Genomic DNA, 23,831 nt, shown 5'->3' on the forward strand with positions numbered 1-23,831 from the left:
AATAACATATAGATGTAAACAATGAATTACACAAAATTAATAACATAACTAATTAATAAACATAGTAACATTAAAATTTCAAAAATTCAAAATGAATATCAAGTTAAAGTTCAAAATTTTTCATGATACTTAACTGTCTATTGATAATACACATAGCTTGTGAATGGGTCTCTTGAATTCTCCATCAGCAGTTTTTAATTTTACAAGATTAACTCTGTAATCATTAACTGTGTAAATTTCGGTGATATGTCCCAGTTTCCATTTTAAGGAGGGTGAGTTATCTTCCTTAATGATTACTAGGTCATTTATTTTAATATTTGCTGAAGCACGGTGCCATATTGTGCGAATTTGAAGCGAATCAAATAGTGCGTAGACCATTTCCTCTCCAAAAAAATGTGAAGTACGCTCCTTCAAAATTGCTCCACATTTTAAATAAACACATTTAATTATGTACATTATATTACATAGTACAGTTACACAGCTCTTTAGACTACATTCTCAAAACCCACGCCAACTCTGGCTCAAATCGAAACTTTTCTCACACAGTTGATGGGTGCTACAACACCTTCTATGGGAGATCTGAATGCCATATACAGGCAGCAATACTTTTTTACGTACTTTTCTATTATATACTTACATCTATTTCTCATGTACGCTTAAGGCTTATCTGGCTTCCAATAAAATAAATTCTCACACATTTTGAAGGTGGTACTTTTTCATGGTCATAAACAAATTCGAGTTGTAAGAATAGTTTATAGATAGCAAAACAACACACACCGCAGGGCAGGTGATGGCCAGTAGATCATCATCTGCCACGTCCCAAAAAGAGATTTTTATCAGAACAATAAATCAGTTTTTCTAAATTCAAACAACACTAAATAACCAATGAGTATCATTTAGAAAATCTGTGTTTAGAAATTTCTTTTAAATTTCTCCATGTCAATACATTTGACACTTCACAGCACAGTTGGCTGAAGTTTGTAATTGTCACCCGGTGTTATATCAGCATAAAATGTTATTGTGCTGTTTTGTTTTCGATTACTGATATTTAAAATAAGAATTATTTTAGACATTGCCGTGTAAGTCATTTCTCAAGCTGCCGGGAGTTGACAGTCATAAAAAAATAATTCTCTAGGTTGACGTAAGGATTGTTTGGTATTCAGTAGGCGTAAAATCAGCAATATAATGTTTTAATTTTGAGATGTATGCCAAGCAGTAAGGCTACTCCTGAGCCAAATTATTGATCATATACAGATTTTTTTGTTTCTTCAACACGAAGGAGTTTTACTTGGTGCTGAAGTGAATTTAAAAACCCGGTCCCTTTATATGCTTTATTAAGGAAAACTGTCTACCGTGCGTGCATTCAGCACATATGAAAAAGTCTAAAAAAAAATGATGGCATGAAATCTGGGTATTAGATAATTTTGTACTGTAGTAGTCACAAAATTTCCAAAACTTTCAGCCAAAATTTTAAATTTTAAGCTAAGATCAAAACTTTCAACCAAACTTTAAGAGCCCACATAACAATTCTTCAGACAACCATATTTCAATCCTTAATTTTTAACAAGTAATGTTGCTATTTTGAAATGCATTCTTATTGTTGTAATCCACATTCTAATTTTTTTTTTAAAATAAATCGTAATAATTTTTTTTTAAACTCTGTTTTAAAGTACACTGACTACCAATAAGTATTTGGACACCTGTGATAGAAAGGAAATCTAACTTTATTCAAAATCAATAGTTGGTAGAACCTCCACGAGAGGTAATTACAGCGTGGACCCTCCGGGGCATACTTTCCACAAGTCTTTGTATGACAGCTAGTGGTATTTTCTTCCACTCGGCTTGGAGAAGACATAGAAGTTCCTTCACCGATTTTGCACGGGTAGTGCACCCCTGAATTCGGCGATGGAACTCGTCCCAGAGGTTCTCGATAGGGCTCAGGTCTGGACTCTGGGCAGGGCAGTCCATTCGATGAACTCCATTGACACCATATCAAGCCTTGGTTAACGTCGAAACATGACAACTGGCATAGTCATCCTGAAAGTAACAGGGGTCCAACCCGTAAAACTGCCACAACGTAGGAAGCACATTGTCATCCAAAATAGTGCAGTAGGCATCGGAGTTGAGCTTACCATGAATGAGGACCAAGGATCCCAGCCCATACCAGGAGAAACATCCCCAGACCATAATTCCACCTCCGCCGAACTTGACTGTTGGCACAGTGCATTCTGGCAGGAGACGTTCTCCAGGTAGATGCCAGACCCAGACCCTGCCATCTGAACGGTAAAGGGTGAACCTTGATTCGTCACTCCAAAGAACCCGTTTCCACTGATCTACGGTCCTATTTCGATGTGCTTTGCACCACATTAACCAAGCAGCACAGTTGGATTTTGTGATCAAAGGCTTATGGGCAGCAGCACGACCATGAAAACCAAGCAGATGTGCTTCCTTACGGATGGTATTCATTGAAACAATACTCCCGGATGCCTGTTGAAACACCTCGTGGGTGAGGGCAATCGGTTGGGTGCGGTTCTTCCGTATTTCTCTGGACAGCAGTCGTCGGTCTCTATTTCCCAGTTTCGTTGGTCTGCCGACTCGGGGCACATTCCGACAATTACCGCTCACCTTCCACTTCTTAATCACATAGGCCACTGTCGATTTTGGGTACTTTAGATCGCTAGATATGTCCCTTAAGGATCAGCCATATTTGTGATACCCGATAATTATACCTTTATGGAAATCGGAGAGCTCCGAACTGCGAGGCATCTTGCATGCGACTAAAGCTGATGCTGTTTCCTACACGATATACACTGGCGGAGTCCGTGACGTACGTTAGGACTGCAGATATCGTCATTTGCATAGGTGTCCAAATACTTATTGGTAGTCAGTGTATATGCTTGTGGGTTAGCTTGTAATGAAATATTAAATTTACTACAGGAATACAGTAGTTTGCTGCAAAATCAGTAAAGGGAACAATGGTTATATTCTTAAAGGAATAACCACAAAATTTTGACTAAAATAAGTAAATAAATATAAAACAAAAACCTGCTTGTAAGCAGCTTTACTTATCGATATTCAAGATAAATACCAAATTAAAATGTAAATGTTTGTATGTAGTAAATAATCTACTACAGTTTTTGTCTTTTTTTTTTTTCTTTAAAAAAATCATCAAACTGCATCAGGACTGTTGCTTTAATACATTGGGTTGCAAGGAAAAATTGTCACCTCTGAAATTATGCTCAAAATTAACATGATGTTCTTATTGGCTTTTACTTTCATTTAACACATATACATCAGTCTACATTGAGGGACTAATTCTTTTTGATAGGAACTTGAAATAGTATTGATATAATATTATCTTTTTTTAATATCAGTTTTTTTTTTTTTTTTTTTTTTTTAATTGGTATATCTTGAGACATAAGTTAGCATTGTATTCTTCAAAAATTGAATACATCCATCTTCATCTCTGAAATTTACTTTTACTTGCATGTAAATGTAGATATTATTTAAATAGGATTATTAATAATGTAGGCTGTAATATGACTTAAATTATAATTTTCTTTTATTGATTTTAGGTACAAAAATTCCACCAAGAATGATCTTCTATACTGGGGCTTGGATTATCCTCCACTTACTGCATATCATAGTATGATATGTGGGTACCTGTAAGTTTCTGTGTATTAGTGTATTATACTTTACTGTGGTATTCAGAAATAATCATTTTATATGTTACCATTTTACCAATACCATTTTATATATTAAAATAGTTCAGTTCACTTCAGCTCTCAACTAGCCAAGCAGGAAAACTATATATGTACACTGCTTAAAAAAAAAAAAGAAAAATAATGGGACAGTGCTATGTCTCCCGTTCTACTGGGCCGATTGACAAAATTCAAACTGCGTTTTTCATGTCTCGAAAGCGTGACTTAGGATTTATATTAGATTTATATATAGCACTATTCTAACATAGCTATTTTGACACAAAATCGGACTTTTTCTGAAAAAACACCAATTTTTTTCCATATTTCGATTCTACGACTCAAATTATGCCAGAATACCAAGTTTTGTAAAAATCGTACAAGTAGTTTTTAAAATATTAGCTCTCAAAATTTTAGCTCCTCAATTTTAATTGAATTTGGCAAATATTTATTAATATCTCTTTTTTTATTAAACTTTTTTGATTTTTTCTCTCACATTTCGAAATTTAGGTTCATTCCAAATAAAATTTACCCATTTTTTGTGTTTTATTTTTTAAATTTCTATTTTTAAGTAATTTTTATAAATTTTTCGAAAAAAATTTTGAATTATAACCTATAACATTTTTACCATCATCTTAAAGTAGGTGTATTTTTAAGCATATCTGCAAAAAATTAGACTTTTTTATTCAAACTTATCTAAGATATACACGAATTTACATATTTACGCATTTTGAAATTTGGCATCATTTTTTTGAGCGATAATAACAGCAAATGTGGTCTATGGATTTTTGTTACAGTGAATTGCCACAGCTATTTTTAACCTTAAATTTCAAGTACAATTTTACGGAAAATTAATTATATGACACTTTTTCCCTCAATGACGCGTAATAAATATTTATTAATACTATATGAAAAGCTATTTTTTTTTAAATATAGATGATATTATTCAAATTTTTAACTATTTTTTAAAATTTCTCCGTATCTTTTTTTTTTTTTTTTTTAAAATAAGAGTAAATTTTTACCTTCGGCGTTTTATCGTCTGCTACTTTACTTCGTTTAAATCAAATTGTCTAAAACTGAGAATTTTCATTTGATGTTTATTTGAATTTTATGACATTAACTGCATAATTTATTTCTAAACAAACTGTTGCTTTTGAAGTAGCTGATACTATCATCCACATTTTTAAAGCACAGTATATTTTTATAGAAACATAAGATTTAGAATAATCATTTTTATAAAAGTCAAATTATGATATAAACATACAACCCTCTAGAGACTGAATTAATGGAAGTTCAATGGTTATGTAGAAATGATCTGCAGCTACTTAATCGCTGGATAAGTCAGCAGATTCCGTGGACAAGTAAGAATAATTATATAAACAACACCCAACATTCTGATTCAATTAACAACAAGGATACGATGTTTATTAAATGAATTGAAAAAGTTTTAAAACATACAAAATCAACTCATTTTTATCCTAAAATGTATTTTTGTGCGTAGCGTATTTTCATTATATCCTTAAAATTCTAATTTAGAATGTAATTGTCAAGAACTGAATCCTAATCATCAGTAATATAATAAGTAATTATTACGGTTATTAATAAATCCTTCTTATAAAGTAATTGCAAATATTTCAAAAAACTTTCTGTCTGAATGCAAATATTTGTCATTGCAAATATTTTAAATTTTATATTAATCAAGATTGCACACGATATTATTCATTTGCACTTCAGTTCTTACCGTCAGTTCTAGTAGAAGTTACAAATCAATTATATTTAATTAAGGATTGGATTATTTAATTATTGCAAAGCACATGAGGGCTATCTGCCTAAAGGGAGGGATGCCTATGTAGGACGTACTAAGGGAAACTAGCTCGTATACACGTTACACATGGGGAAAACCACGAAAACACCCAGATCTCTACAAGCCTTCTCTTCCATTACATGTTGTGCAGTCAGACCAAAATTTGCATCAGCGTAAATTCTATAATCCATTTTTATTACACTCTGATTACTTTATTAACATACAGTGAATATATACTAAATCAAATTAAATATTTCGATAACCCAATAAATTCAAGGTCGGAGTTTCAATATTTTATTTTCGGAGGAAGGGGAAATTTTCTCAGTTTTGGTCCATTTTCCTAAGTATATTTGCTTCGATTCTTTATTTTTCCATAAAAGCGAAAAATTTACGCATGGTATACATATAACGCATAGCTTCATATTAAAATTTAATAATATACAGAGTGGTTATAATTAAAGTTCCACATTGAAACGGTCATAAAAGGAAAACTACTGGATCAAATGTTATCAAATTAGGTAATCGTGTAAAGGAGGTCATGGGAATTTATTTTCCGCGAAAAAAAGGAAGTTCGAAACTCACAACCAGGGGGTAAATGGCTCTGTATGCAATATTGTTAAACGAAATATGAGTCTGAATCTAACTTAACCTTTTGTTACACGGGTTTAATATGTTGTATACCCTTAAGAAACTTTGAAGTAGGCAAATTACCATTTAAAAGCATTGAATTCGATAAAAGTCGAGTGCGCCATCCGTGTAAGTGAGAAATTCGTCCGTGAAAACCACAAATTAGCGATTAGAAAATGTGAGATTGCAAATCACTCGCACAAGTGCGTTCAATCTGGAAATCGTTTTCTTACAGATCGCTAATTTGTAATTTTTGAAGCCTGAATTCGGCACTAAAACATGAAGATACTGATTCAAAACGCTTTTAATCGATTTGGGCCAAAGGAATCCCTCGTGTTATCTATCTAGTTCCATTGCATTCTCCTACTGCATTCGATTGCATAGCAGTCATTCCACACCGTTAGTGTTGAATGACAGCTAGTTTTATAACCGAACCATTTTTCTCTGAAGAGCAGTCGACAGCTGGACCACTGTGATTGCAGCTCACTTAGAGTCAATGTTAAAATGTTTCGTGATACATGAACTGCAGTAACGTGGCATTATAGATACTATGATTTTTATGCAGGGCTGGGTCCCACCTCACGTGTGTCGCACAGTTACTTAGGCAACATTTCACAAATGAACGTCTTATAGGCCAACACTTCCCCTCTTCCCACCAGACCTCAACCTCTGTGACTTTTGGCTATGGGGTTATCTCAAAAGCACTTTATGGTGAAAATCTAAACAATTTGGCAGAAATGAACAATGTGATACACTGACATGTCCGTAACATTCCTCCTGATATGCTAAGAGCTGCTGTTGAGAATGCAGTAACAGGATTTAACTTGCTTTCGAAAAATGCTGGACGTTACATTGAACATGCTTTGTAACACGTTTCGGAAAATACTAAACACATTTTAAACAGATGTTTTCATGTCTTATTTCATTTAACAATATTGTATACAGCGCCATTTTCCCTGGTGGTGAGTTTTTTAACTCTTTTTTTTAGTTTGATAACATTTGGTACGGCAGTTTTCCTTTTATGACCATTTCAAATTGAAACTTTAATTATAACCACCATGTAAATTAAACTTTAAAAGTTTGACAGTTTGGTTCAAGTCCCAGCTTTAAAAAAATATAATCTTTTATATTAATTCTCTTAGAAAGAATGTTTTAAGAAGCTAATTTTTCTCTCGCATTATAGATTGTATAAAAAAAACATGATCTTTAATATGATTTAGATTGTTTCAGCCGATATAAGAATCGGGTCACTCGGTGGTACAGAATAAACCCTGCTGGACTTTTATTTCTTTGTCATTCAGCAAAAATCTTTTTAATTAAAATATTTATCCTTTGGACTTCGCTTTAAACTTTATTTATAGTTAAAATGACTAGAAAATGAAAAGCTGTCTTCAGCTGAAAGGCAATTCATGCAATTGATATTTTAAAAAATTGACAAGAATGCAAAATTTATGGAAGTCTAGCAATCGAAAAATCTTAGTTTTTTTGTGTGAGCACTGAAAATAACTGTAGAAGGTTTGGTTTTGGTTTATTTAATTATGGCAAAGCACACTAAGGCTATCTGCCTAAGGGAAGGGATGCCTTCGTGGAGGACTTTCTAAGAAAAACTGACTCGCATACACGTTACACATGGGGAAAACAACAAAAACACCCATGCAGCCAGCCCGTTCAACGACTTTACCGCTCGGCCGCTGGTGGGCTAACCTGTAGAAGGAAAGAAGAAAATTAGAGAGAAAAGTAAGCAACATTTGCAGGGAAACTTGGCTGTCAGACATACCAAGATGTTTCAGAAAGTTGGACGCTTTTGAATATACTTTCAGGATACTTCAAAGAATTTAGGCGTTCAAAGAGAAAACACTTGGACGTGTACACCAGCAAATACCATCAATTGAGCTTGTGTTAGCAGAAAAGACAAAAACGATATCATTGCAGATTAAAGTGAAGAGCGACTGGTTTTAGACTATATGATTGTATAAATTTAAATTACATTATAGAACATCTTATCGTATCATAATGGAGAATCCCATGATTTTCTCAGTCGAATTATTTGAAGATTCAGAAGTTTATCCAGTATTGTATGTGGATGTCACCTAAAGGCATTTTTTTCCTTCTTGATGAAACAGCGGCCGAGCGGTAAAGTCGCTGAACACTGGTAGTTCAGTCCGAGGTTTGAATCCCGCGAATGGGCTGGCTGCATGGGCGTTTTCGTGGTTTTTCCCATGTGTAACGTGTATGCGAGCCAGTTTCCCTTAGAAAGTCCTCCACGAAGGCATCCCACCTCTTAGGCAGATAGCCCTAGTGTGCTTTGTCATAATTAAATAAACCAAAACCTCTTGATGAAACCTGTCTTTCCTTTCATCTCATACCTTCAAAATGTTTAGCCTCTAAAGACTGATAAAGGCTCTGACCAAATACTTTGTGAAGAACTTTCTAAGGGAAACCAGCTGTCATAAACAGTACACATGAGAAAATCCACGAAAACACCCATGCTACCAGCTTGTTTACCGGGTTTGGAACCCCAGAGTGAACTACCAGTGTTCAGCGACTTTACCACTCGGCCGTTTGTGGGTCCTTATGAAATGGAAGGCGATAACTTTATTGAAAATGATTGTCAGAAATATCAAGATATTTCGAAAAGTTGTATGCTTTTTAATATACTTGCAGAATGCGTAAAGAAAAAGAGCAAGAATAAAGTAGAATGCCCGAAGAAAAAGAGAAGAAAAAATAAATTTTTGCGTAAAATTTAGTATTAGTATTTTTTTTTTTTTTAAATTTAAAACCTTTTAATCTTATATTTGATTCTTGCGATTTCAAAAATAAAATATTTGACTAAAATATGAATAACTTTTTAAGAAACCAAATGTAGGATAAAATTGTGTAAAGCAATGGGCACAATGTTAAAACTGTTTAAAGCAGTGTATGCTAGTCATCCCTAAGTTAAATGTCTCTCTTATTTATATATATCTTTTCTGAACGGAACATTGAAAGGCGTGTTAACTGTGCTTTACTGTATTTTCTCTTTTAATATATGCAGTTTTCAAGCGCATCGTAGTCTGGGTTACAAATTATTCTTCCGAAAGAAACGCAATTAAAATAAATAAAATCAAATTCTGGAAAATTTATATTAATAAATATATTTAAAATGCTCAGATCAAAGGAATAAATAGAAAATTTTAAAACAATTATCTGAAGAGAATGCAACACAAACAATTAAAATAAAAGTATAAAAATTTAAAAATTACCTAAAATAATAACTATGACAAAAAATATATATAAAGAAAACTATTTGAAAAAAAAAATAAATAAACGCTGCACCTTTATTTACGCAGTTCGAATAGGTAAATAGAAATTTTTAAAACAGTTATTCGAAAAAAAACAATATGCAACTTAAACAATTAAAATGAAATTCGAAAAAGAAAAAATTACTTATAATAAGTTGTAATTAAAAATATAATATAAAGAATATTATTTGGAAAAAAGGAACGATGGTGACTTTTTTTCCTCTTACGGGAAAGGAAACTAGGTTGCCATATATTAAGAAGCTCGCCAAGTGAACTATTCTTGGCGCAAATTGAAAAAAAAGTGCCAGCATAAATTTGTGAATTTCTCCGTAAATTTCGCTCCAAATTTTACAAAATTTCATATTTAGGCGTAATTTGAGTCATAGAATCGAAATATGTAAAAAAAACTGGTATGTTATTTCAGAAAAAGTCCGATTTTGTGTCAAAATACCTATGTTAGATTAGTGCTATATATAAATCTAATATATATCCTAAGTCGCGCTTTCGAGACATGAAGAACGCAATTTGAATTTTGTCAATCGGCCCAGTAGAACGGGAGATATAGAACTGTCCCATTTTTTTTTAGCAGTGTACATTAAAAAATATATATTATAATGCCTGTAAGTGCACAGACTTGCATCTAAAAAATTTGGTCAAACAGTCAAGGTTGTATTATATTGGAAAAAAGAAGTCAGTTACAAAGCAGAGTTGTCATAGTCAAAAAAATACAATTTACACGTTGCCTGTTTGTCAAGCTTAGAGTTTTAAGACCTAATCCGATCAGATTGGTCATAAAAACTTTCTCGAGATATGAACTACTAATTTCCTATCCGCTCAACCAATCAAAATAAAATTCCAGGTATTGTTATTTGAAGTTTTGAAGGTATATGCTGGAAATTCTGATGATTTAAAATAATAGAATTCTCACAGTATTAGTTACAGTGAAGGTTCTTTGAAATTTTTGAATGACATCAGCCACATTTTGCTGCAAGATCTGACTGCACCTCAACATTTAGTTTCTGCTTCAGTTGGCATTATACAGATAGTTTTCACACATTTTTTGTAACGATTTTGCAAAGATTTATATAAAAATAAACCTTAGACTTTTATTTCTAGTATGTTCAATCTCATAGCTCTTTTGTTGAGCAGTGTATTACATCTTGATTTCCAAGATAAAAGTCCTTTTCTTAAGACATCAAGGTTGATTTTATTCCACTCCTCTTTCACAATCTTTCAGAGTCCATCTAATGTTTTGGGATGCCTCTTACAAAAAGCTTGGGTACTTACGTATTAATGCCACCGCACTTACGTTGCGCCATTAAAGAGCAATCCTGTTGTTCGCATGCAGTTATCAGATGATAGCACAATTTATTCTGAGAGTTGGAAAGGCTACCAAACAAATAGAATAGAAAATGGGTTCCTAAATGCTTAAGTTAATCATAAATACAATTTTATTGATCCTGATACAGGAGTTCATACACAAACAGTTGAGAGAATGTGGGGCAGTGCTAAATGGAGGAACAAGAGACATAGGGGTACAGCGAGACATAATTTAGAATCTTATTTAGCAGAGTTCATATGGCGACAGCATTGGGTCAAAGAAAATTGAGTCTGTTTTGAATCTATGTTAAACTCTACATCGGCCCATTTTCCACCAGAATCTGATTGACTGCTTTGATTTTAAATAATGTGTTTTAATTTGTTTGTCGCAAAAATTTTAGGTGTAGATTGGCGCCACTTAAAAACCGCCAAATCTGCAGCTGTGGTGTCGTTAATACGTAAGTACCAAAGCTTGTTTTAAAGACCAAATGCAAAGACAAATAATAACCCCTTAAATCCATAGGGGACTTGGATGCATTTAAAGGAAATAACTTCAATTCCGGTAGTAGATTTAGAGGTATGGCTCAGAGCCTTATCCTGAGAGAATTGAACACATTGAAGATTGTTTGGATAAAGAGATGGAATTTCTTTAAAAATGTGTTAAAACATATTTCTGATTGTAATCCGAATTAATTTTGATATTTTTTCCTACTTCCTTTAAGTTTTCCCGTTATAAGAGAATCCAGTAAAAACCATAAAACCTTTTGAAAAATTTTTCTTGTTTTCTCTGACCCAATATATTAAGTGTTTTTCTCTTCTTTTTCGTTAGTAAATCGATCTTTTTCTATTGCAATCAGATAAATATAACCAAGCTTCATCATTTGTAACTATATATTTCAAATTTTCGCCTGACAAATAATTTTCATAGCACATAGTCTTATGCTAATAAACATGTTTCAGCATAAGGCGATGAACATAATTTTTTTGTTTTGATTAGCTTTAAATCAGATTTTGTAATTGTAATTTTGTTCACAGGTCCTATAGAGATACTTAAACATTTTGCAATAGTTCTTTGGGAGAAAAGCTGGATTTTCCTTTAAAACATGAGATATTTAATAAGAGCTGTATGTACTTGTTTTGCGTGTGCATTTTTTTGCCTTTTTTTCTAGTCAGATGTAAACTTTGGCATTTTTTTCCTTTCATATCAATCATGTCACTTATTTTACGTGTAGAAGTATTAAAACTATGCTTTTCACATCTATTTTAATAATTGAATAATTCTCTTCAGACAGCTAAAAAATATAGCCTTCGATCCATTGTTTATTTTTCAGTGACATTTTAAAGAAAAGAATATTTCAATTCTGTAGATTATAATTAAACCTTATTCCAGTTTGATGCCAGTAACGTGTGTATTTTAAAATTAATATTTAAATTCATGAAGAAAATCAAAATTGTTACAAAAAAATATGTAAACACTCTTTGTATGTTAAGTATCTCTGCTGACATTGGTGTGAAGTAAAGGTTAAAAGCTAATTGTAAAGCTTAATTGGTTTCGAATTTATAGCTTTATTAGTTATTAAAAAAAACTTTAATATGATTGTAGAAACAATATTTCTGCAGGAATTTCATGCCTCCAAAAAAGAAAAATGTAATCTAGTAAGTCTCTAACGTATGATGAAATAACAAAATTTTAGCTATGCTTTCAGTCGAATACCTGAGTGATATTAGTTAGGACAGCAATGAAGATTTCATTCCTTCCCAAAGTGCCCATGATGTTTCGGATTCTGAAGAAAAAGGTGAAGAGTTGCAAGACATGCAAGAGATGTCATGTCATCAGCATGATTCCGCTGTGATAGGAAATATAATTTGGGAAATCCACTGGCAGTGGTAGGAGATATAAACTGGGAAATGGATTTCTCCTACAACAGTGGAACAATTTCCTTTCACAAAATCAGATTGTTTGTTGCAACTTGTTTCAGGTGACAATACAATCAATTATATTCTCCATTTATTTACCGAAAACATTTTGGATGAAGTAATTGCTCAAACTGACTATGTTCATAAAGTATTTTGTTGCCGTGAAACAAAGGAATATTTTAGAATTAATGCTTGGAAGGAAACTGCAAAAGATAAAATGTTTGTATTTGTGGGATTAATGTTATGCATGGGAACTGTAAGAATAAACTACCAAGATTACTGGAAAACAGATATGCATTTTTGCCTTGAGTGTATTCTCATATAATATCAGCAGGAATCGTTTTCTTGTATTGCTGAGGGCAATGCACTTTGCAACAATCCCAGAGCAAAATGCGGAACTACCCAAGAGATCGATAAAATTAGAAGTTTGCTGAATATGCTCAACATGTGATTGGCTGAAATAATTTCCTTTTGCATGGCAAGAAATTAATTTAGTTCATGATATTTTGGCTCATTTTTAAGCAGTATATTCTAAGTAAGACTGCAAGCATTCTAAGTAAGCAGTGTTTCTGAAGATAGAGACTGCAGTTTCTTTAATTTAATTGAAATTTTCTTAATTTGTATTAGAATCCATATAAAATGATCAGAATGCTTGAATAGTATATAGAAAATTTCACAATAAAAAAAGTATTATTACATATTACATAATTATTGTATATTTACAGTGCAAAATGGTTAAATCCAGACTGGGTTGCTTTGTACACTTCAAGAGGATATGAGAGTTATCATCATAAAATATTCATGCGATCAACTGGTATGTTGTTTGTACATTCAATAATTTTGTTATTTCAAATTATTAGTAACACAACTTCATTTTGTGTAATTATTATTTTTTCTTTCAGTTTTAGCTGCAGATTTGCTGTTCTATGTCCCTGTTATCCTATACTGGACTTTTATTCGAAGACCTTTCAAACTGAGGGATAAGGTAATATCTGTTAAAATCAAGCAAATTTAATGATTTTTCCTGCTAGAAATAAAAATGAATGGTTAGTGTTAAGTTGTACATTATAATAGTTTAGATAGAGACTAGGTAGAAATCACAGTAAATAATATAAAAATATGTTATATGTCTTGTATTTTATACAATGTTCAAGCATTCTCAAGTTTCTGCCTTATAGTGTACATCTGAGTATAAAAGTAAATTGTTGTCTGTGAGTGAGATTGCCTGTACAGTAGAAGTCCAGAAATTGGCAAAGCTTGGGACCAGAGGTTGTGCGGATTTTGGGATTTTGCGGATTTCAGGACAGAAAAGATAAATCATAATATTCAGACTAAAAGGGCAAAATAAATAAGGCGTATTAGATACATTTAATTAAATTATTATATACATTATTGCAATAACTTATTATATGCATTAAATTATTATTACATATATAAATTGGTTATATATTATTCATTGTATTATATGTACACAACATATGTGTTATATGTACACAGGTTTGCCAATTTCGCCTCATGCAGAGATTTCCGATTTTGGATTCCGGTGTTAGAATCACTGTTGCTGTAAAATTTCGACAGCTTTTCTTTATTTTTCCATATATCATATACAATCGTGTTGCAATTCCATACGATTCTGCTTTAAACCAAGGAGTAGTACCTGCCTCCATCTTTTGCAGAATTTGCACTTTTTGCATTACTGTCAATGCAACGAGTTTATGTTTTTCAATGTTGCAAGTAGTAAAATCATGAGTGCGTTTCTTATCTGTCATTGTAATAGAAAAGGCTGAAATTTAAAATATTCTTAATTCTTCGTAATATCCACAAAGTATCTGGATTTTTTTAAAAAAAGGTAGCACTAAATAATCTTGTGAAATAACAAAGCTCAGAAAATACAACAACGAGAATTGTGAACTTGAAAGAAGAGTTGAGTGAATTGTCTGCTTTTTTACCTCAATGCATATTAGAGGGGGAAAATTTTTATCATCATGTCAATAATTTGGTATTTCCGTTATGACTTATTATTATTCGGTAATTATGACGTCATCATTCGTTAAGTATTTTTTCTTCGATATTTCATATTCAGTGTTGTGGTTTCCGGAACTTATAAACTGAATGTTTATATTTTGAGAGGCAATGAGGATTTCAGGTCGGTGGATTTTCGGTATTTGTGACTGTATCACAAAAATACTGTTCGTTGGATTTACGTGAAATTTTGCATATAAGTTATATTAGAAAAATTATGAAGTAATTACTTTCATGATAGAATTTCAGAATGTTTAAAGAAGCTATGAAACACATGAGAAACTGTATGATAATTTAATTGATGCAGGCAAAAATCAAAAAATTTAATAGTTACCTACATTTTTCAGTACTTTAAAAGTTAAATGAAATTTTAATGGTATTTCAATGGTAAATGCGATTTTAATGGATAAATGTGTGACCAATTTACATAAGACCAATGGAAGATCAAATCACCAAGCCCAGTTTACACAAGATCCACAATTTTAGACATCAGTAAATATTGATAATTTTCTGGATAGCTATGATAGAGGACTAACTTACATTTCATAGTCTTAAATTCTCTCATGTATGAATTTTAATAAAGGATGTATTTTAAGTTCAGATATTTGTAATTATGACATTTACTGTTCTGAAACATAATATTAAAAACAAATGGAAAATCATGCTTTAAAATCCAAATGAATTCTAAACCTATTTTAGTAGCATAATGCTGCTAATGTTTATTGCTGCATTGTTCAACAAATTTTGAATTCTTAAAACAGCCATGTATTAAAGAATATTTATAAACAATGTGATCTAAGATACAATGATTAAATACAGTTATTGTAGAGATGAGTAAAATAAGTTGAGAAATATTTTGAATAAAAACATGCCTATTAGCACAGAGCGTAATGTCCTATGGAACATCTTGTGCTGTTACCCATGCAATATAACTTGTGTGCAGAAGTTGCTACTTGCTGACCTAGATACACGTGAGTCGTTTGGACAATGATTTCTTGCTCAGATGGACAATAGATGGGTAGGGAACATTCTATGATCTGGCAAAGCCCATTTCCATTTGCAAGGTTCTGTAAATACTCAAAATTGCAGGATACTGGTCATTGAGAATCCGTTCCCACTACAGTCATGGCCTCTTCAGTCGAAAAAGGTCCCTGTGTGGTGAGGAATAATGTCAGCGTTTGTCATCGGTCCGTTCTTCGAGATCACACCTGTGGGTCCCGTTAACTGCATTGTTTTTGTTTGTTAATTATATTTTTTATTAACTGGATGTAATAAAATACAGGGTGATTATAATTAAAGCTGTGATTTCAAAACACTCTAACTTTAAAACTTACCGGTCTGAATGACTTCATATTTTACCAGAACAATCGTGAGGCAATGGAATTTTGTTTGCCGAAGGAAAAAAATAGTTCCAAAATGTGCCGATAGACAGCACTATCAGGGTAAGGCCTAAATGTTAAACATTTGAAATGTTGTTCGCCAAAAGGAAATAATAGACACATCTTTTCGCCTGTCGTACGTGTTAACAGTGAACAGTTCAAAGAATATGTGTGTACAACAAAAACAATCATAATGATAAGAGAAAAAGAGGAGCATCATGAAACAAACACCGCATGTTCCGTAGCAGTTCAGAGGGTATCTGTGCTGATGCTATGAATGTGGTGTGTGATGCTTGCCTTCAAGTTAACCAGATTCCCAATCCACCCACTGTAAACAACATTCTTCAGGTATCCTAAAAGCCAAAAATGACACAGGTTTAGTCGGGCGAATGTGGTGGCCACCTTGTTGGAAAATGGTGGCTTATGATTTTATGAGCATTTAGCAGCTGTTTGAGAAAAGTAGCAATATTCGGAGGAGCGCCATCTTGCATGAATATTGTGCGATCCAAACAATTATGCTGCTGAATTGCCGTAAGGACACGGTTAAGCAAAAATGCTTCATATTGCTTGACAAAAACAATGCAGTTAACGGGACCCACAGGTGTGATCTCAAAGAACGGACCGATGACAAACGCTGACATTATTCCTCACCACACAGGGACCTTTTTCGACTGAAGAGGCCATGACTGTAGTGGGAACGGATTCTCAATGACCAGTATCCTGCAATTTTGAGTATTTACAGAACCTTGCAAATGGAAATGGGCTTTGCCAGATCATAGAATGTTCCCTACCCATCTATTGTCCATCTGAGCAAGAAATCATTGTCCAAACGACTCACGTGTATCTAGGTCAGCAAGTAGCAACTTCTGCACACAAGTTATATTGCATGGGTAACAGCACAAGATGTTCCATAGGACATTACGCTCTGTGCTAAAAGGCATATCCAACATTCGTCCAATTCCCCGTGCATCACTGTTTGTCTATTCTTGTAACATTGTGGCCACATCTTCCACTGCCACCGCCGTAACTGGTTTTCATCTTCTACCTCGTTTCATGTCAAATAAACCAGTCTCTTCAAATTTATCTATAATTTTCCTCAGGCCGTAAGTGGCCATGGGGATGATTTTATGCCTTTTAATGTCCAGAACTTCCTTGATAGCTGTTAATGCAATGAAGAATTTTATATGAATATGAAGCATTTTTGCTTAACCGTGTCCTTAGGCAATTCAGCAGCGTAATTGTTTGGATCGCACAATATTCATTCAAGATGGCGCTCCTCCGAATATTGCTACTTTTCTCAAACAGCTGCTAAATGCTCATAAAATCATAAGCCACCATTTTTCAACAAGGTGGCCGCCACATTCGCCCGACTAAACCTGTGTCATTTTTGGCTTTTAGGATACCTGAAGAATGTTGTTTACAGTGGGTGGATTGGGAATCTGGTTAACTTGAAGGCAAGCATCACACACCACATTCATAGCATCAGCACAGATACCCTCTGAACTGCTACGGAACATGCGGTGTTTGTTTCATGATGCTCCTCTTTTTCTGATAGAAAAGCTTCACGAGCAGAGCATGATCCTTCTTTGTCAGTCATGATGAAGCATTCAGGCAAAGCATTACGTGTTCTGCATTTTTATCACAGCTATGTCTGTGGTGCGCATGTCAAGTTCTTAGGAATGTGCATACCTCCGCAACAGCCATGTGTACCCTGACAATGCCATCTATTGGCACATTTTGGAACTATTTTTTTTTCTTCACCAAACAAAATTCTATTGCCTCACGATTGTTCTGGTAAAATGTCCAGTCATTCTGACCTGTAATTTTAACGTTAGAGCGTTTTGAAATCGCAACTTTAATTATAATCACCCTGTATTTCTTATTTTTTTTTTTTTTTTTGTCTTGGTCTAATGCTGTTTTTAACTTTTTCTTAATAGGCTATAGCAGCTTGTTTGTGTTTGCTGTATCCAGGATTGATTCTTATTGATCATGGGCATTTTCAGTATCCTTTTGTTTATAATTATATGTTTTATATTAAAATATGTATGCAACACAATCAGTTTTTAATAACCCCTTAAATCTATTATTTAATTTGGTTACTTTCCCATTCTTATTCTAAGAATAAAATGCTTGTATTAAGTCTTTCTGAAGTATGCCACATAAAGATCGTGAGTATGATTTGCATATGATGTGTATAACATACCTACTTACATAATGATGAAAGTGAAACTGAAGTTTTATATCCAATAGCATTGAAAAGCATTCAGATCAAAACATTTAATTAGACTCTAATAATTGTTTCATGCTATGTCCCTCTGCTGAGAAATACCTTGCTACATTCTGATTTAGCGCCATATGCCAATGAGCCTCTTAATCTCTAAAATCCTTCCTCTCCACTTTTTGCTTTTGTGTTTTATTTATGTCATAAAAATATAAAATGCCAAAAAGAAATTGAAAAATAAAAAATAAATAAATTTAAAAAATGAAAACTTTTTGACTTAATGATTTTTTCCTACACCTAAACTCTCCTGAGCTAATGTGGCTCCCTCTAGCTTGCATCAAACTAACTATTTATTTAATTTTCCTATTTCTGCTCACTACTTAGATATTTTTATGATGTGGAGGTCATGATTTAGAACCGTAGGCACTCCGAAATACTTAATCATTGGCATTGGCTGCTGAGAAATATAGTAACTTCAAAGTCTTTGATCTCTAACATCAGCAGTATAAACTTTGCTGTTTTCATACATGCTTCGCTTCTACTAACATGCAATCAGTTGGTTTTCTTTATCACCATTTGTATATTACAAATACATAAAATGTATTTTTTCCTTAATCTTGTTTTATATATAACTCTGTGAGCCTTGGTCTCACTATGTGGGCTATAGTATTTCTTTTAAAGGAATATGATTGCCTAGGTGCTATATTTTTCACTTTTGCTCTTCATTACAAGCAGATGTCATTATATTATGCTCTGCCATTTTTTTGTTATCTTATGGGATCATGTTTAGAACTTCCATGGAAGGAAAGGTAATGCACAATGTTTATATAATATTTTTCATTTATAATATAACTCTGATTAAACTAATATAATAATTTAATCAAGAGTATTATAATTTATTTCATTTATAATTCTGCATATTTAATTAAGGCAATAAAAAATTTTCCTCATGTAGAATAGTAAAGTTCTTAAACCTTGCATTTACGGTGCTGGTTACGAGTGCCATTTGTTGGATGCCATTTTTGTCAAGGTCTGAAGATTTCCTTCAAGTTGTCCATCGATTATTTCCACTTTCTAGAGGTTTGTATGAAGTGAGTTTATATTTTAGTGGTTTTTTTTTTTAATTAACAGTATTTTATTGTACTTCTGTTTTATTTGAAATTGTAACAATATTTTTGTAAAATTTGCGAATTACTTATCTGCACTATTTTAAAAAAATTAATTCCTGTAATTTTTTACATGTTTCTTATATGTTCACATTTTGTTACATCCAAAATATAACATTTATTTTTCAGTAACATCCACTAGTTTTAAGAGAACCCAAAACCGAACTGCTTTGTGTCAAAAATGGTTCTAGAATATGCTTCCTTTTTATTCATGACATCATTAAGTATGAAAATGGCTTTGTGTTTTTCTTAACTAATATTAATGTGTACTGATGACTATTTGGCCAATTTGAGATACTAAGTTTAACGTGCCTGGTCTAAATTGGGCAACTCTGGGCTTGATTTATACAAACTGAGGAATTATATTATACAGAATTATCTACCAGTTCAGTGGGAGGGTTTTTCAACAAAATGTTATTATTTAGGAGTAATAAATATTATGAAAAACATTTAATAATTAATTGTTGTTAAACTTAAGTTGAATAATGGAAATTATCAGAATAGCAAATCTTTACAATTCAGAAATTTGCACAAATTGTAACTAATTTCCCCAAAACAATTTCCACTATTTAGTCGATTTTCTGCCATAACTGTAAGGAGTAGTTATTTGACAGCAGTTTACATCATTCATGTGTTTAGTGAAATAACTGTTGGATTCTTACTGTTATCATTTTTATGTAATAAAATAATTTATGTAATAAAATTTCCCAGTGCCTTATAAATATTGAAAATGTAAAACATATGCGAAATTGGTACATAAATCCCATACGACAATCCTTAGTTATAGTTGAAAGGATTAAATCAGTGGCAAAATTCATGCTGAACACAGGAGTAGAATGTTTATTACTTTAATAAAGCAGCTCACCAGGGGCCAGTGATGAAGACACTGAACACTGGTAGCTCATTTCAAGGTTCGAATCCCACGGACAGGCTGATTGCATGGGCTTTCCATGGTTTTCCCCGTGTGTAACGTGTATTCCAGCCAGATTCTCTTGGAGAGTCCTCCATGAACGCATCCCTCTCTTTAAAGCAAATAGCCTCGAGTGCTTGCCATTATCAAATAAACCAAACAAATGAAGTAATCAGCTAGCAAGAAATTCAACAACTAGAAACATTTCCTAAGTTGTTTTTAAGCTATTTATTCATTTGCATTTTTCTATGCCATCCTGTATTGAGAGTAATAATATTTTTTAAATGAATTAATTTTATATTATTATTTATTATTTTAATTCATGCATTTTTCTGTACATGATTATGCAATCTGTGTATGTAACTTGTTTGTTTCCATTTAAATTAAAATTTCATAAAATTTTTTGCAACTTTATAAAATTCTTTCATTATTTTGTTGGTGTGACATAAGGTTTCTCATGTAGCTCTCACTAAAATAAGAGTATTAATTTATTTCAAAGATTCTTATCATAGAGGCATGTCATGTAAAATTTTAGTTTCATTTCCTCTTTTTATAAGATATTTATCACACTTTTCCCAGAGCCCCTTTCGAGTGAAACACCCTGTATGAATCGGAGTTATTGTTTACCCGTTGACCTTTTTTCTTGCAACATTAATGAATAATATCCACTTCTCATCTCCTGCAATGAGCTGTTTTAAAAAAGGAGCTTCTTTATTTTTTTCAGCAAAGCTTTGCATGCCAGAAGTATATTCCGCTCTGTTGAAGTATGAGGCACCCATATATTGTAACAGCAAATCTGAGTAGCATTTTTTTCTCCTTTTACCTCCTTGTACGAAGTAAAGAAAGTATTGTAATCACGAAAATTCCGGGTATCATATTTCATCAAAAATATCCATTTTGACTGCTATGGAATGCAATTTAACGTTGTTTTCAAGTGACATCTGTGCGTAAGGAAAGAATAAAGGACTCTTTTCCCCAAATGGATTATGAAATTGATTTAAAATGGATTCAGAGGAGACTTTTTTTTTTCGTGACAACTGTACATAAGTACATACATATGTATGTATGTATCTTACATAACTCAAAAACAAGTAGCCTCAGAATGTTTAAATTTTGTATATAGGATTGCTATAACATACAGCTGTGCATCTTCCTTTTTGGTTGCAGTCGGCGGCACCAAAAGTATATAAATATATATATGTATACATGCTCTGTTACTTGGCTGGGTGAGCTCAGTTTTTTTTTATTCTTATATAAAAAAAAATTGATAAATTGTGCATTTTTTGCTTTAAAAATAATTGAATTGTGTTATTCTTATCTTCCAGTTAAGGTTTTTATGCCTTTAGTTTATCTGCATGCAATAGTTGTAGAATTATTAACAATTTGAAAGTTGTTAAAGTGCAGCTAAGCCTTATTTTTGTTTACCATACCACCCATATTTGTTTACATTTGAAACTTAGCAGAATAGGAATATTAATAAGGCAGTTTCTGCACCTTCAATTTTTTGTTGGCCAAGTAGGACCAAACATAAATTTTCAGCTTTGCGCACTGAAAAATCTGCCTTGTTGCCTTCTGGCTGAATTGTTTGTTTCAGCATAGAAACTCTTAATTTTAACTGTAAGAATTTAAAAAAAAAAAAAAAAAAAAAAAACTGTTTGTGGTGTTTTATTTTTCTATATTTTTCCGTTTTTAATGAAGATATTTTGAGTTTTTATGCATTTTTGCCTCACTGCAAAGTGAGAACTGAATTAATTGAAAGAGAATTCTATCTCTAATGAAATTCAAGGAAATAAAATTAAATGAAATGCAGCAAAAATGCATAGAATTTAATATTCTGTACAAGGGAGTCGTGGTGTCCACATCAGATTTTTAAAATTAAAAGCACATAATGTAGCAAATTTTTGGATTCTGTATTCTGAGCCGTATGCTGAAACAAAAATTATGCCACCGCATGACAGGAAATTATGCTACGTGAGCAAAAAAAACCATATTTTAAATCCACTTTCATCAAAGTCACATTCAATATCAACAATAACAAAATGATTAGAAGAAAATATGCTTCAATTTGAAAAATCTCAATTTTTTTTATGACCCAGTATAAATTAATTTTGAAAAAAGAAATCCAGAGCATATAAATTTTAGTGAAAAAAAGCATTTACTTAATCTGAGAAATTTTCTTAAATTGATTCTGCTTTATTGTAATTTGAATCTAAATGTAACTTATAGGTAATTAAAGCACACAATGTTTATTTCTTTATTTTAGGATAAAGTTGCTAATGTGTGGTATGCATTATCTGTTTTCATAAAGATGAAAAATATATTTACCACTTCACAACTTGCCATTTTAAGGTAAACACACTTTTCACATTTTCAAAACGGATTAAAATTTCTTTCATATTTCAACTTTAAACAAAGACATTTTTTTAGTGTAGATGTCATATTAGGATGTAACATTTTTAAATTATTAGGCTAATGATAGTCTAATATTATTTTGTGTGTCTATAAATGCAGCAGAATATAATAAAAGTCAAATATTCATCAGTATTTTAAGTAGAGAAATTTAATGAATTTTTTAACCTAATCTTTTATTTCTTAATTTCCTGTTATATTTCTCATTTGGAGACAAGGTAAAACACATATTTGCAGAATATGCGAACTTATTCATATTTGCAGATCTACCAACTAACCTGGTTTCACCGGGAGATTCCTGATTTGAGTCTCGAATTTCCCGGTTTTGAATTTAACAGAATTTAGAGTATTTCTTTCTTATGCAGTAGTTTAACTCTTTGAAAACCAAAGCCTTCATTAACCTGTATACTTGAAGTACCAAAGCACCCAAAATGCCTTTCCAAATTCACAGCAGTTTCCTCTCCTCCCCATCCATTAACGCACAAAGATGTATGAAAATTTCGAATGGCATCCTTTCTACTTCCTAACAAATAGAGGCCCACCAGCGGCCGAGCGGTAAAGACGCTGAACACTGGTAGTTCGGTCCGAGGTTCGAATCCCGCGAACAGGCTGGCTGTAAAGCAATTTCGTTGTTTTCCCCATTTGTAACGTGTATATGAGCCAGTTTCCCTTAGAAAGTCCTCCACGAAAGGCATCCCTCCCTTTAGGCAGATAGCCCTCGTGTGCTTTGCCATAACTGAATAATCCAATCCTAACAAATAAAGATACGAAACTACAAATAAATCCTTTTAGGACAAGCTGTCTGCAATAAACTGATACAATGCATTTGGGGAAACTGCACTTGCTGCTACATACCTTAGGGGGAGGGAAGAAAAGAAATTGCAATTTTGGCCATTTTGGGTAGTTGTGGTTGTTTAAATGAAATGTCATCTGGGGCATTTTGGTCTTCAAAGAGTAAAGATCACTGTTGATCACTAAGTATGAGAGGAAAAGGAAATGCTATGAAGAAAAATGTTACAGTTTGTTTGTTTAAGAATTAAAAAGTTTTCAAACAAAGGTACAGTTTTTGTCACAATT

The 23,831-nt window shown here is 32.6% G+C and overlaps 1 protein-coding gene across 1 annotated transcript in view; it reads left to right on the forward strand.

Annotated features, from left to right (window-relative positions):
* The window catches only part of gny (ALG6 alpha-1,3-glucosyltransferase garnysstan), a 51,048-nt gene that overhangs the window by 6,435 nt on the left and 20,782 nt on the right, over window positions 1-23,831 (forward strand). Inside the window, exons 3-9 of the mRNA XM_035358064.2 lie at window positions 3,576-3,665; window positions 13,373-13,461; window positions 13,550-13,632; window positions 17,986-18,050; window positions 18,896-19,078; window positions 19,225-19,360; window positions 22,609-22,694. Coding sequence (XP_035213955.2) covers window positions 3,576-3,665; window positions 13,373-13,461; window positions 13,550-13,632; window positions 17,986-18,050; window positions 18,896-19,078; window positions 19,225-19,360; window positions 22,609-22,694 — 732 coding nt within the window. The remainder of the gene's footprint in view (window positions 1-3,575; window positions 3,666-13,372; window positions 13,462-13,549; window positions 13,633-17,985; window positions 18,051-18,895; window positions 19,079-19,224; window positions 19,361-22,608; window positions 22,695-23,831) is intronic.

Source organism: Stegodyphus dumicola, chromosome 10, assembly GCF_044657685.1.
Source record: "Stegodyphus dumicola isolate Sdum_Otavi_A_Nest chromosome 10, ASM4465768v1".
Taxonomy (NCBI): domain Eukaryota; kingdom Metazoa; phylum Arthropoda; class Arachnida; order Araneae; family Eresidae; genus Stegodyphus; species Stegodyphus dumicola.